Here is a 15639-nt window from a genome sequence, read left to right as displayed (position 1 = left end):
TGTATTGCAATTTTTATTTCATTAGCTTAAACAACAAATCAATGTTAGCATGTAAGAAATGTCTAATTAATATGAGAACAGTTTGGTACAACGTGAATGATAATATAGAAAAAAAGACCAATAAAATGCATTTTGTGGACATTCAGTTGGATCATGTCCAACACACTTCTGAAAAGTCGACTTGGTCTCAGCCACTCCTGAAGATGGAGAAGTCAGCTTTTTGAGGCCAATGCAGTCAACAATTCATCACCTTCATCAAGATCATCATTCAAACGACCCCCACTGCAGCAAACTTTACATTTCCAAACCTCATAGAACATAAACACGTAACACAATCCATACTGTAACAATAAAAATGGCATGAAGAATAAATGCACATTTTCTTTTAAAAGAACTTAAAAGTCTACCTTTTGTACTTCTACTTAAGCAGGATGTAAAACATGAATGAGGTTATGATTAGTCGTATCATTATTACTAGTCATTTTTAAAAAATATCGGAAATATTAAATGCGATTCCAGAACAAGGCACAAACCATGAAGATCACAAACAGGTTAATCCATTTATGAAATCAATCTCGATTGCGACGTTTCTCGTCCACAGCCTCCCATAAAACAAAAGGCAGCTCAGGACAATGTGGTGTTCTGGAGATTGTGACTGGTGAACTTTGGTGTGACTCTCTCTCTCTCTCTCTCTCTCTCTCTCTCTCTCACACACACACACACACACACACACACACACACACACACACACACACGCAGGTGATGACATCAGCTGTAGCATGATTTGATCTTACAGGTTATTAAAGTGCAATCAATGCTGTCTCTATACAAACTTTCTTCTTCTTTGATAAATTATGTTTAATGATCAGTAATGGAGGGTAAAGTGATGTTTTGTTCAGGGGACTGATTAAAGAGGGACAAATTAATGCAATAATAGTGACAAAATGCTACAGTGATAGGAAAAAAAAATAGTAAATTTACAAGCTTAAAAAAATTTAAATAAAATTGTGATCAGTCTCGTCACACTGGTCTTATGCTGTCAATTCATTTCCCACCTCTGTTTGTACATGGAGCTTTTATACTTCAAATACCAAATCCACACTAGGCAGTAAAGCCCCACAGGACCAGAATTAAAAAAAATAAAAACAGTTCCAGGGAGTCTGAGGAGAGACGTGTACCTGCGTAAATGAATTATAGCTATAAACAGGTTGTCCATGTTTACAGTTTATTAGACAAAAACCATGTGTGCAGATTAAAAACTCTCCCTCACTCATTCACAACTGGGGTAATAAATGATGACTGTAAAGAAGGACATGGGGTGGAGAGGAGTGTCAGTGCTACACTTATTGCTTATAAATTGAAAACAATAAACGATTTCTGTTTCGTGGCAGCAAGATTTCCCATAGCATTCAGAACAAGACATGCACTAAAATCAAACGAAAGAAGAGAAGAGCCTGCAGTGGACCAGGAAAAAGAAGAAATAAGAAAAAAAAAGTTGCTAGCTGTTCTTAACACTATCTACAGATGCGGTCTTGTTGATATTGGCATACACCCATCACTTCGACTGAGAGGATTTGGTAAAAAGCTACAATGATTTACAGTAGAGAGGCATCATTTCACCCGATCATTCCGAACCATTTTCCCTCACATACAAGACACAGGTGAGCAATGTAGTACAGTGGTGTATGAGACAAACTTTTCATCTCTGAATGTACTCTCTGGGTACATCTGTGGGTAATTCCCGAAACCGTTGTGGACTCTCCCAAAATTGCATGACTAAGCTACTTCGTATGGCCATGGAATATATTAGAATAGACGTCATTAAATGAGCTGAAGAATAGCTAGTTTTGTTGTGAAAGTACATACTTGGATTATAATGATATCAGGAAGACGAGCTTTACAAAGTCCTGCAGCAAGAAACTACACCCAGTCCTTCAGTTGCTTGTTTGGCCTGACTCCAAATGCTTTCCTCAACAGTGCAAAGCTAAGCTAGGCTAAACTATGCGCTACCTGTTGCTAATCTGAACAAACAGGACTGGCCTTTACTTTACTAAGAAAACGTACCAACTTTTGACCTCCATCTGCTGAAAAATACAGTCACTCTTTGATGATTAATACAGTATAGAGTTCAGAAATTGGTTGTGTTTTTCACCTCCTCATAGTGATTGCTCATCTTTCTATAATCTATAAGTAATCTTTTGCATATTGACCGTCACTTCTTAAAAAAAAAAAAAAAAAAGGCTGCACCATAGCTGGAACATGGAGGGAAAATCCCACCGCCCGAAATCACACCTATGGCATATCACCTCGGTACTTGTAGCCCTAAAATGGCATCGCCATCAAACGCTTCTTCAGAATTACCATGGTTACTGTTATCACCACCAGTTTAAAATGTAAAAATGTCCATTCCCACTGCTTTTTTTATATTTAGAAAGTGTCAGAACTAAAGCTGGCCTTGAGTGATAGACCATGGTTGGGAAAAACCTGGGGAGTCATGGTCTCCTATGCAGAGTTGGACTTGCCCAACTCCTCCCTGATCGCTGAAACACAGAAAAAATAGAGGACTCGTCATCATCGTCATTATTATTATTACCAAGTTTCATATACCATGTCTGAAAAATTCACTGATTCATCAGTTTATAATTTAGAAAGTATTAAATTGTGTATTTCAACGTTCAGAAGAGTCCAACATCTTAATCACTGAGCAACCTCTTCGAGTAATACGCTAGAAGTGGTGTAAATAATTGATTTTGAATGATTTAATATTTATTAAATTAACTGTTTGGTATACTTTCAATCGAGTGTAATCACATTTGTGCATGTATTTATGGAAGGACATGTGAAAATTCAATGTATGTCAGAAACATTATTCTTAAATCAAACTAAACTACTGATATGTTGATACTACACACAGAAAACATTACCATCGATAAGTTCTTCTTTCAGCTTTGACAGTTCCTTTCTCATTTCATCCAAAATGTCCTGAAATATAAATAAAAATGTTTTATTGTCATTGAGGAACAGAGTAACTCGACTTAAAGCCCTGTACCTTAAAAACACATGTAAGATTTTGTTACTGGTTAATAACAGATAAATGACCTGTTTTAATCTGTCATAGTCCAGCGTTTCTGTTGGCACTCCGTTGGCACTTAGGGATCCAGTAGGAGTGGGTGTAGACCTTGGCCTGAGAAAACAAATTAACAGGATGTCGGTTGAACGAAAGCCACAGAAACATAAAATAAAAAAATTCAAATCAGCAGTATGTTAATAGTACAAAGTTTAAACATATTTCCACAACACGATTTAGCTGGTTTAGAGAACATACGTTGGAATCCCACCAATCTGCTGGGGCTGAGATTTCAGGAATGACATGCAGCATCAGGCATGCAGGTAACAGACCTTAAATACAAACTACACAAGTCTTTTCCGTTCACATATTTATTTATTCTAAATGGTTATTTTAGAAAATATTAGATTGGTCTGAGCTACTGATCATGCATAAATACATACAACCATTTGCAAACTATAACCATAACTCAGGTGTTATTCACAGAACTAAAGCAATGGGCCAATAACGTAATTGTTTCTTTTTAATTACCTAAAAAAAAAAAAGACACCCTCATTAACGTTTGCTGTTTTTAAAAATTAAAATAATGTTTTCATGCACCCTAATTGTCAAATTTCATAATTAAAATCCTTAATGTGTGCACTTACACTGAACAAGGCCAATTAAAAAAACTTCTGCCTGGTTAAATAACCTGGTACATGGAAGATAAATTGCCTCTGAATTCATGAATTCAATTTCCAGGTTTTTAAAGTGACACTAAATGTATCATACTGGCTGTAGGTTTTCTTGCTAACACCAATAGTAACCACAATTTGGGGCGTCCGACTCAATATATTAATCAGCCATTAAAAGTGCTTTCGCTGCAACATGAGAAATGTATATTATGAAAATCCTTAAAATGACAATGTAGGCATGAACCTCAAAAATTCATAGAAAAATAATTGCACCCCCCATTAATATTTATTTCTAATAAATAAATAAATAAATAAATAATAATTAAAAAAAGAATAATAATTTGAAGACTAACTGATGATAACTTTAGCTGTGCTGAAAAAAAGAGGCATGCCAAGTGTTCAGTCCAAAACATAGTAAAACATCCATCGTAGAAAAATCTAAGTGGAAACAAGACATCAGCAAAAATTATCTAAATGAATGCAATCTGCACAGAGAAAAATAGTCCAAAATAGAGATGGGAGACCCACTGGCAGCAATCCTCCAGTGCAGAAGTAAGGAGCTCAGAGTTAACGTTTATATTTGTGGCATATGGCCGTATCTAGAGAGACGTTCCAAAGTTCTAGATTACAAACTTAGGATACAATCGGCCTCAACTCTGTTGAGAGATTTATTTCTTTTTGTAAAAGAGAAAGCAAACCTGGAAAAGTGCAAGTTTGTGTTTTATGGAGAGGAAGGTCTTCACCCGTCGCATGAAGATGGCCAGTGACGCTGCTGTCAGACTTCTAGAAGAAGATAATTCCACCACCTCGGTGCCAGAACAGAGAAGAGCCTTGAAGCTTACTTACTTCTTACCTTGAGAGAAGTTAGTTTGGCTGAGAACTTAAAGAGTTCTTCCAAATTTGGTATTTCCTTGCTGATTTTATCACCCTGGACTCTCCTTAGGAATAAAAATGAACTCATCCACTTTTCTTCAGGACAGCAAAAGTTATTACCAGTTAATTAATTGCATATAAGCATAATTTAACTTTGCATAATTTAACCTTTCTGAGGTTGTGACACAAGCTTCCCATGGCTAATTAATAAATGTACTTAATACATGTTGTAGTAAGAAAACCTACCACCTGTATGTTAAACATCTACAAGTACAAACAATAACTGGTTTAAATGGCAGGTAACGCACTTCAAAGTTGATCTGTTGATCAAATCAGTCAAGTAAGAATGTGTCATTGGAACGCAACTAGTGAACATGGTTCATATACTGGCTTCTTCCTCAGATACATGTCACAGTACCAGCTCACATTCATATGTTTAAAAGGGTGAAAGCACTCCAAGCTGTAGTACTGCTGCAAGTACTGTGTAGGCATGCACACACCCACACCCACACATACACAGCAGCCCTCTCAAACCCAGATACACACAATGCCAACAAGGTAATCACCAGAGATTAGAGACAACATGGCCTGATCATCTAACAGAATTCCATGCAAAGAATGCTGCTTACACAGACGAACAAATACAGGCAGCATTTCACTTACGTTCATGCTGCTTTTTTATTCAAAATTGTATTAGAAGTCATATGGTAAGATATCAGTGTAGTTTGTCTGGTTTTTGGAAAGAAAAAGCTCTCCTGTGAGAGTGATATTGAATATTACTGAAAGAGTTAAAAAGAGAAACGCCCATAGGCGAGTGTCGAGGGCACAGGGTCTTATCTCTGAAGCCGGCTGGGAGGGTTTGGCACTGCCTCCCTGCTCACTGCCTAAAGTAGAAAATGTAGCATTTGACAGTATACTGCTGCTGCTGCTTATTTATCTGAACTGAGATGCTCTAGAGCAGGGGTGTCAAACTCAAATTCACAGTGAGCCAAAATTAAAAACTGTGACAAAGTCGCAGGCCAAGCTCAATATTATTTCAATAATATCAATATATTATTTTTATTATAAAAATTGACTGCAATTGTGCATGTTTTCCCTTCTTTCCAGATATGTAATGTTGAACCCTTTTATATGGAAACAAACTCTAGTTTTGCATAAACATTAATTCTGGAGAAACCAAAGCTTAAAAGTATAAACACAAATTAAAAAATTAAAATTAAATTTGAAATAAAACACACATCAGTGGTATTTGTTTCTTATGTCTCTCTCTATTTGTAGCCTTTCCAGAACCTTTTTTAATGAAAATCTTATTTCACAAGCCACCAAACAACAGAACAACCAAAAAAAATAATAATGTCCTTCAAAAAAAAAAAAAAAGGCAATCTTTCAAATATTAACAATCCATGCCTTGGAGTAGAAAAAGTGCATAAAGACAATTTTCATTCAAGCTGAGTTTGCTACACTGATTTACTCTGATGCACATTGGTTGAAGCCAGATCCCTGGCATCTCTTCTGGGTTTAGGCTCTGAGCTGAGGAAATCCTCAGGATTGAGTGAAGGTGTTCATCAGTGAGACTCCTGAGTGGTGTTTTGTTTATCTTTATTAAAGAGAACAGTTGCTCACATAGATATGTGCTGGCGAACATAGAGAGCATTTGAGCAGCTTGGGCACGGGGAGGAAACATGGAAACTGTGCAGCACACACAGAGTTGTACTTTGACTTGAGCGTGTCTCTACACTGGAGTTCAATCAGCTACATTTGGAGGTTGGTTGGTGCACTTTCCATGTCAACCACAAACGAATTACTGAGCAGTTCAAATCTGCTTATCTGGGCTTCAAGTTGGCAATTCCTGGGTAAACTCGGCGCTGAGTACGCTGACTTTCTCAGTGGTCTTGACTGATGCGTCAATGCACTAACAAAGCATTCTGGGATTTGAAGTATTAGCGTTATATGTGCTATACACTGGCGGCCAGCTCTAATACACATTTTTTATGATCTCGCGGGATTTGGCCCGCAGGCCTGAGTTTGACACCCCTGCTCTAGAGGAAATTCACACTAGGTCTCTGCAGCCCAAACAGTAATCACACTAAAAACAAGGTGTAGATTTTTATATTCAACATTTACCAAGGCAATACCAATATTTATAGAATCATAACTTGTATAATCCTTGTTATACTACCAAGTGTGCTGGGAAAATACAGCATATAGGGGTGGTGATTACTTTGTTGTAGATCTAGCAGGTGTGAAAAATACAACAAAGAGATCCCAAACTGGCTCGGCTTGTCTACCTGTTTAAGGAATCACAGAACTTTTCAGTGCTCATCTGATTTCTCAATGGTGTATCCCGTCTGCCAGAATAAAGAGACTAGCTGGTCAGGACAGTGCGAGTGAGACACCATGTACAGTGTTTCAGTGAAGGAGGTGAATTAATAAACCACTTTTTATTTGTATTTACAGCAGTTTCTGTGTCTGCCTTGCTGCAGAATTCAAGAAATGAAACTTTAATACGGCTGCAAATAGCTTCCTGGAGCATCCTGTTTAAAACAGGAAGTACAAATAAAACTACAGACTAGTATGCAAATCTCTCTTCATTATGATTTTCTGAACAGATTTAGTTATGAATCGAAAAGTTGCAGGTCAATCTGTTCCTGTTGCATAACCCTAGATAATACCTACACTGCTATTATGTATAGCAATACATTTACATTTATGGAATTTAGCAGACACCCTTATACAGAGCGACTCACAACTGAGCAGGGGAGGGTTAAGGGCCTTGCCCAAGGGCCCAGCAGTGGCAGCTTGGTGGTTGTGGGATTTGAACCTGTGACCATCCGATCCAAAGTCCAATGTCTTAACCACTGCTACAACCACCTCCATAAACAGCTTAGTGTTCTGAATACCTGTACTAAACAGCTTACCCTGAATACCTTAACCTACATGACACAGAACAATCAAAGATATATTAGGTACAAAACATTAGTGTAGAAATAGTGGATTCTTAGCCATACTTTATCCACATGAAACATTCAATAGCTGTTCAGTAAAGGGAAGTGGTGGGTCAGTGGTAAAAACGTTAAGCTGTTACAAGTCTGATAGGAAGGTCATGAGCTCAAATCCCAGCATCACCAAGGGTGTGTGTTCTGTACAGAGCAGGACACTGACAGACGGGTTACATAAGGTTTAAAATTACAATGACGTATCCACTATGATGTTTTCAGTTCTGGTAAAAATCCTACTGAGCTGTGCAATAATCGTTTTGAGACTCGGTCCCCACATGGGAGTTTGACGGTAATGTGTCTGTGCATAGACAAACAACAAGCATTGTTAATAATACGACAACACCGTTTTAAAAGCACGTCCAAGCCTAGCCCTATGTTCTGCTATGCGGCCTTGTGACAGCACAAGACAAAGCAGATGCAGTCAGACAAACATGCCTGGGCTGCATTCTAATCTCACAGCCCATAGTGATGTGCGGAAATTTAAATAAAACTCCTCTAGAGAGGGCGTGTGCAGTCATACAACTTGGTCATGAAGGCATGTGTGTTGGGTCCTACCTTCCAATAACTGGTGATTTGCTACCGTTGATAGTGTTTGTCCTTTCCCATGGTTTTCTGGGCATGTCTGCAGAGAAAATAAAAAAAAGAAGAAGAAAGAAAAAGAATATACACAGACTTTTCAGGAACACTTTTTTTAAGATCCATTGTAAACATGCTAACACCAACCAATTTCATGACTCCAGTAACCAAATTCACACTGTTGCACTTCTTACCTGGTGTGTTACAAGCTGACAGTTTCGGAGTAATGGTTGCTTCTATTTCTTCCTGTTGGGCAAAGAAGGAGTCAAGTTTAGTACCAAGAAAACCCTTGTTTTTTCATATGCACTTTACAGTGTGTAGACTCACAGTTTTTTGCTCAGGCTCTGGTGATGATCCTTTCTCTGCAATTCTTCTTCTGCATCATAAGCAAAAAAACTAAATCATATAACATATTGTAGTTTTTACAAATCCAATGACACTTAAAGGGGGAAAAACCTAGGAAATTGTTAGTAAAAATAAATAATAAAAAAAGGAGAAATCTTTCTATTAAAAATTTTTTAACTGTGAAACTACTTCACAAAGAACCCCACATTCATATCAATAATGCAAGTTTTCCATGGTGCTATCTTAAATACCCGGTCCAAAATACACTTTTATTCTCCACTAATGAAGGAAAGTTCAGACATCTAAAATCCACTCATCATAATGTACAGCTCAGTAACCTGTATTAGCTCCAACAATGCCTTTCCCTCTTTCTCTAATATACAGTAATGGAGTCCGGCATACAAGCCGCTGCACTACTACCACCGACACATTTACTTTTTAACCACACTTCAAATTCCACTATGCAAGAATAGTTATGTACCTTCTGGCCAGAAGGGCACTCATCTCCTCCATGAGGCCTCCTCCTCCAGGCAGAGGATTGTTGCCACGAGTGGCCTCAGTCTTGGCAGCACTGGAGGCTGCCACACCTGCGACTGCTGAATTACAGGGCTCTTCACTCTACGACAGGACACACAGCATGTGACTAATATAAGTGTAACTATACACCATGTATCTTAGGTGTTCCAGGTTTTTGGTGACTTGTTTGTTACTAATATATCTGAGGTGAATAGAAGTAAAGGATGATGAAACTTCCATGCACAGACTAAGTGTTATTATACTCGAATAATTGTTTAGGATTATGTGATAAGTATTACCCTGGACACTTTCCGTAACTTGGCTCCTGCTAGGGCAGCTGCCAGCCCAGATAAGGGTTTGTTGTCATCACTAGTAGGTGAAGGAGTAAAAAGACCAGAGGGCAAAGGTGGTGCTGGAGGTGGGGGAGGAGCATGGGGTGGAGCCTGGCCTGAGGGAGGTGGAGGTGGTCCAGGGGGAGGAGGCGGACCTGTGGGTGTAAGTGTAGTTGGGAGGGGAGGAGGTGGAGGTGGACCTGGGGGGAAAGGGGCTCCAACAGAAGTTGAGGTCACAGTGGAGCCAGGTGGGAGAGGGGGTGGAGGAGGCAGGGTGGGGACGGCCTGCAATGAGTCTGTGAAAAGGGGGAAAAAAAAGAAAGAGCGATTAGAATCAGCAAAGGATGATTTACAGCTACTTGATTTTCACACAAACAGCTTTTTAAAAAACTCAATGGCTTTAGGCACATACCCCTGCCCTGTGGTCAAGTGTCTCTCCTGCTTTAATCCACCTTATTCTACATATCAGATAGTTAAACAGTCCTGAGTCAAGTTGGCATACCTGATGGGGCAGGGAAAACGCTCCACTGCGACCCAGCATTAGTTATTTACTTCTGCAAGTAATGTTTTCATAAAATTTTTCATAAAAACACAAACAAGTTAGCTTTAAATGGTCACTAAAAATTCTACATTTTAAATGATGGGTCTGGTACAACTTAACAGCAAGTTTTTTTGTGGAATGAAAGCTGATTTAATACTCAGTACAGACAGATGAAATTGGACTCATGGTGATGAAATGCAAAAATTGATCGATGATCATTAGTTTACAAAGGCTTTATGAAATCAATCAGTTCTTGTGAATACGTTATTGTTTGTGTTCATGTCGAAACACTGGCACTATGCTTACATATTAATCTGCTGCAAGTGGTCGTAATTAATTTGATTAAACATGCAAGCATTACACATTATTATGATAAATAAAGCTCAATTAAGAATGCGTGTGCATATGCATTCTAATTCCTTAAAAATATTTAAATCCGTTTAAGCACTGCAAACTTTATTCAAACGGATGAAACACTATTCACAGTAACAGATACATGAAACAGCTACATTAGCTTGATGAAAATGCTTCTTATGTTTTTAGGTGTTCTGATTTAAACAGCAATGGCAGCAAAACATACATGATGTACATGTCCACCAGGTCTACCAGGCTCATCAACAAGCATGACAACTGACATCCATCACATTTAATAGTGAAAATAAACGAAAAAAAAACTGATGGCTACTGAGACTATTTAGAAATGTTAGACACTGACAACCCTTATGAGAGACAAAAAACCCAATGCCAATCTAATCCACACACAGACATCTAGCAAATAGACGGTTATCATTTAATCATTTAGCATCAGGTTAAACTGATGATCTGACCAATGGAGAGGCGTGTGAAACAACCAAGCTACCCACACAACAACCATTCTGATCCAGGGAAAGCACCAAACAGCAGCCTCAATGCAGCCTTTCACCCAAGCGCTTGAAACCCCCTTCTTGGTTTAGTGGGTTAGTGGAGGCAGAGAGACAGAGAGAAGAGGCCTTACCCGGTTCTGGAGCAGAGGAGTCTCCCAGCACCGAGTTTACAGAGCAATCAGCATTGGCAGGGCAGGCTGTAGAAGGAGAGGGGTCAACAGGAGGCTGGGTGGATGGACACGACACATAGGGGGTAATGGGGGTGGTGAAATGGGGCAAGCAATGTGACGAAAGGGGTGGAGTTGGGGGTGGTGGAAGGGGATGGCTCAAGATTGGAGAAGAAGCATGATACTGAATGTTAACTGGAGGCCCATTGAGCGCTGTGGGTGAGGAGGAGAAAAGAGGGCTGGAGACTGGAACAGCGATGACAGGCCGCGGACCGGTGGCTTTGCCAGGGGGGCTGCTGATCATGACTGGAGGCGATGGCGGCAATGGGGTGAAATTAGTGGACTGGCAGATCACTGTTTTGGAAGTTGGGGCAGGAGGCAGAGCTGTGGGTGTGGGCTGAGTTGGATGCCGCCGGGGCATGGTGGCATAATGAGGTAGGACTGGATGGAAGGCGGAGCCTTTTGAAGTGGCAAAACGAGAAGCAGAGTGGCGCAGGGGAGGGGTGGGGGGTGGTACTACAGAGGGTGAGGAAGTAGGAGGAGGATAGTTGGGGGTGGAAGGGGATACAGGTGAAGAAGAGGCAGAGCTCTTGCTGCAGTCTGGAGGTGGAGGGGTATGGAGGGTACTTTCAAAGGCTGAACACACCAGGAGAGGAAGCCATGCAGTGAGAAACAAGATAGAAAAAGGAAAGGAAGAAAAAAGAAAGAAGAGAGAAAGGGAGCAAATGAAGCAGGAAAACCAGCACAGAACTGCAGATCTCCATTAATTATTTTATTTATATCTAGAACACATTAAAATTAGTACAATCTGTTAACCATTCACTCCATGCCATCTACCAACCTATCAAAAACAAACATTCCAGGGTATTCCTAAATGTGTAAAATCTACAAATATTACATTGAACAGATTTCAGTAGCACTTATATCTATGGGATGTTCTGCAGAGCAGCAGGAATTTTTATCTATGCATCATAGAAAATCGAACTGGCAATTAAATGTTAAATGTTTGAGGCCCCATATTTCAAAGAAATAACCAATGTCTGGATTGTGTCGGCTCTGCAGGGATATATATATCTCTGCAGAGCCGACACACAATCCAGACATTGGTATATATATAATTTTTTTATATTTTTTATAATTATTTTTTAAATATGAGAGGTTATAATCATAGGTAACATTATATGTCTTTTCATCTTAATGCATGGAAAAAAATTGGAAAGTAATAGTCTACAAGGTCAACAATTTTCAGTAAATGTTACCTACTACTAATTAGTAGATACATTGAACAGGGTGTTTTCTCCGTTCCATTCACTTTTTATAGCATTTGTCTACAACAGTAAATTTTTCTGTTTTCAAACGTGAGTCACTGCAGCATTACTACATTTAAATGCTTGTTTCCCATGTTTGTATATTAAATGCATATATGAATTAATTATTATACAAAATTCAATGAATTATATTCTAGATGCTGATATCGTCACAACTAAAGATGTATGTATTTTAACTTGCCATCTGCAATTATCATTAAAAACAATACAAATGTTGATTTACACAATTTACACCTTGCATGCTCAAATGCTTTTTTTTTTATTTTATTATTTACAAAAAGAAAACCTTGTTCAAAGAAGAAATTCCCCCATACACTCCTCAACAAGCAGCACTATAAGCTTTAAAATGTCTAAATTTAAGTCAGTTAAACTCAATAGCCGGCTTTATGTATAAAAGTAGACTTTTATATATAAATACCCTGAACTAGGGTTTTATATATTTTTTTGGTTGATTAATCGATTAATCAAATTAATGGTTAGTTGCAGCCCTAAACCTAAACAAATGGGGGCATAAAATCAACAAAGTCTGACTCATGAAATAGGAGGACCTGCAAAAACCAAATTGGTTCTTTTAGATCTAGAATGCCTTTGAACATGTAAAAAAAGTAATATGTTAAGGAAACCACTTGTTCTCTCTCCTCTAGGGCTTCTTTGGCCACAAACTTAAAAGAGCAGCCCAGAACAGCACAGGCAGACTTCCCAGGTTTACTTGTTGCTTCTGGCTATGTAGAGTTTGTCAGCTAAACTCTGCACCATGTGGTATCTAGACTGGGAGAGAGCCTTACAATCTCCTAGGCCATGCACCCTGCTGTCAGAAACAAGGCTTTACTAGACTCTGTATTGGAGGAAGAAGCACCTACAGCCCTTTACTAGTGAACAAATCTTTAAAAAGCTCCCTAAACAAGGAAATCAAGGCTCATTTGTTCTAACAGAGAATGAAATTGACAATTATAAGAGATAAGAGATTAAAGAAACGTGTTAATCATGAGCAGTAAAAGGAAAAGAAATCACATGATGTCTGGGCACGCATGTGCACACTTGCAGGAGGACATCCCGGTGTTAGACTCTGATCTCAGGATCTCTTAGAGTGGGTGAAATCGAGATCATTTCTATGAGGCCCTCTCATGTTTAAATCAAGGAGCATCTAAGGTGTAATATTAGATGGACACCAGAAAACAACTAGCTCCACACATCTACTAGGTGTAGGTGGAATCATTAGAAAAAGTTCAATAATTTACATTGGACTGCACAGGTTCGACTGTTTAATAGATTCCTGCACATCCTTAGATCAGTTACTCCTTTTACTCAGATATCTAGATCTCTGCAATGTCCCCAGGAAGTCAAACTTCCTGAACTTATCCATACAATATAAGGTTAAACATATACTCTCAACTGGTGCAATAATTAATTATTTTATAATTACAACATAATTACAGCCTGCATTTTCCTTTAGCAGCAATTGCTCCCTAGTGAAGAGTGAAGTAACTAAGCAGTACTGGGGAGATATACAATGTCTGGGTGGACAGCAAACAAAGAAAATCTTTAAAAAATATCCATGCCCAATATGCCCAAAAATATACTATATACAATATACTACCGTTAAACTGATATTAATATATACTAATAATTATTACATACACTTGTCCAAAAGATTTTCCAATTTTGGGAAGTGGGAGCTCAGTGTTTAAGGCTCTGAGATACTGATCGGAAGGTTGAGGGGTTTAAGCCCTGATATGCCACTGTTGGGCCAACAAGCAAGGCCTTTTAACCCCCTTTGCTCCAGTGGTGCTGCATCATGGCAGACCCTGCGCTCTGACCCCAGCTTCCTAACATCGCAGGGATATGGGGGAAAAAAAGAATTTCACTGTGCTATAATGTAAACGTGATAAAGGCTCTTCTCTTCTTCAGTAGAGCACACATGCTTAAAATGTGTAAATTAAAAGAATAATTTTGTATAAAAGACTTTAATAAGAGGATTTAATTTTAAAAAAAAACTCTGATATATTTGTATTCCTTTTTATTCTCTGCCTGATTCCTCATGCTCAAGCTAAGCTGTTCTTCTGCTCATGTCTAAATGACATTTTGTAAAAAGCTATACATTTTTGTTTCACTGAGAGTGCAGTTTATTCATTTTAATTGATAATAGTTGAAACACTCAGCAGTAAATTTGAAGCCCAGTCCTGGCTATTTCTTATATGAACAGAGTGTATGCAGCTGGGGACTGTGCTGTTGTTCTGTTTAAGAAGGTGTAGGGAAAATGCAGAGATGCTCACCAGTGTTAGAGACGCGCCGTCCTCGGTCCGACTCCTCTCTGTCCATCTGCTCACGCTCCTGCCTCTCCCTATCGGCTCGCTCATGTTCCAGCCGCTCCATTTCAGCACGCTCGCTCTCCAGCTGCTCCTGCTGCTCCCGCTCCATCCTCTCCAGACGCTCCTGCTCCGCTCGCTCCCGCTCCCGAAGCTCACGCTCCAGCATCTCACGTTCTAGTCGCTCACGCGCCAGACGTTCCTGCTCCAGACGTTCCTGCTCCAGACGTTCCTGCTCCAGACGTTCCTGCTCCAGACGTTCTCGCTCCAGCTCCTTCTGCCGCTGCAGCTCCTGCAGCTGCCTGAGAACCCAAAGTCGAGAAGATTGCATTAAGCCAAACACAGCATAAAATTTAAAGCAGATGGATGCATGACCACTCATTACATAACAAGCTGATTATATAATAACAGGCAGCGTCCCGATATAATCAGCGCACCTACTCATTATCTACACAGAGTATGGCGCTGTGTGTTTTGCAAGCAGCCTGTATCACTTGCTACAGTAAGAACTTTAAGATCAGACACACAGTGAAATGACTGGTTTCAAGCCTGGGTGATGGGGACCACATTAGAACCTGCATGTAACATCAGTTGTGCCGCATGTTCTAAAGATTAATCACTGAGCTGTATATAATGACTACAGTGTAACAAGTACAAACCGTGTGCCAAACACACACACACACACACACACACACACACACACACACACACACACACACACGGAGCTGACAATGATATTACAGCTAACTCTGTATAAGATGAGCTTGGTTTACAGGATAGCTTACAGGATGGACTGTGACTGGGTTTAATAACAACCACAATTTAACAACAAAACGCTCAAAATTCTCAGCTTTGAAAATATTATCTTGGGATATGGATCACCTCAAAGCTTTATGCTTTCAAAAAGTGCATCCTAACAGCACAAATCACTGCAGCAGCAGAACATTTCTGGAACGGGTAAGGTTTTTTTTTTTTTTTTTTTTTGCACATTTGGTGTTGTTTTAACACACGCAAGTCAATGCAATTAGATTTCAGAATGTTATAACGAGATA

At 39.2% G+C, this 15639-nt stretch overlaps 1 protein-coding gene across 4 annotated transcripts in view; it reads right to left on the bottom strand.

The window, feature by feature from the left end:
* The window catches only part of enah (ENAH actin regulator), a 71344-nt gene continuing 55705 nt past the window's right edge, over nucleotides 1–15639 (bottom strand). For 3 of the 4 annotated variants that reach the window (XM_083563048.1, XM_083563049.1, XM_083563047.1), the window contains exons 5-9: nucleotides 14555–14889; nucleotides 10918–11589; nucleotides 9350–9678; nucleotides 9016–9152; nucleotides 8435–8565 (exon numbers count right to left, since the gene is read on the bottom strand). In XM_083563048.1, the coding sequence (XP_083419174.1) occupies nucleotides 8487–8565; nucleotides 9016–9152; nucleotides 9350–9678; nucleotides 10918–11589; nucleotides 14555–14889 (1552 nt within the window). In that variant the 3' untranslated portion in view covers nucleotides 8435–8486. Of the gene's footprint in view, nucleotides 2541–2924; nucleotides 2983–3099; nucleotides 3185–8168; nucleotides 8236–8383; nucleotides 8566–9015; nucleotides 9153–9349; nucleotides 9679–10917; nucleotides 11590–14554; nucleotides 14890–15639 lie in introns of those variants that run through there. The other variant, XM_083563050.1, reaches the window with a different exon arrangement.

The sequence above is a fragment of the Silurus aristotelis genome (genome assembly GCF_946808225.1).
Source record: "Silurus aristotelis genome assembly, chromosome: 15".
Taxonomy (NCBI): domain Eukaryota; kingdom Metazoa; phylum Chordata; class Actinopteri; order Siluriformes; family Siluridae; genus Silurus; species Silurus aristotelis.
This window is presented reverse-complemented; position numbering and strand designations above follow the sequence as displayed.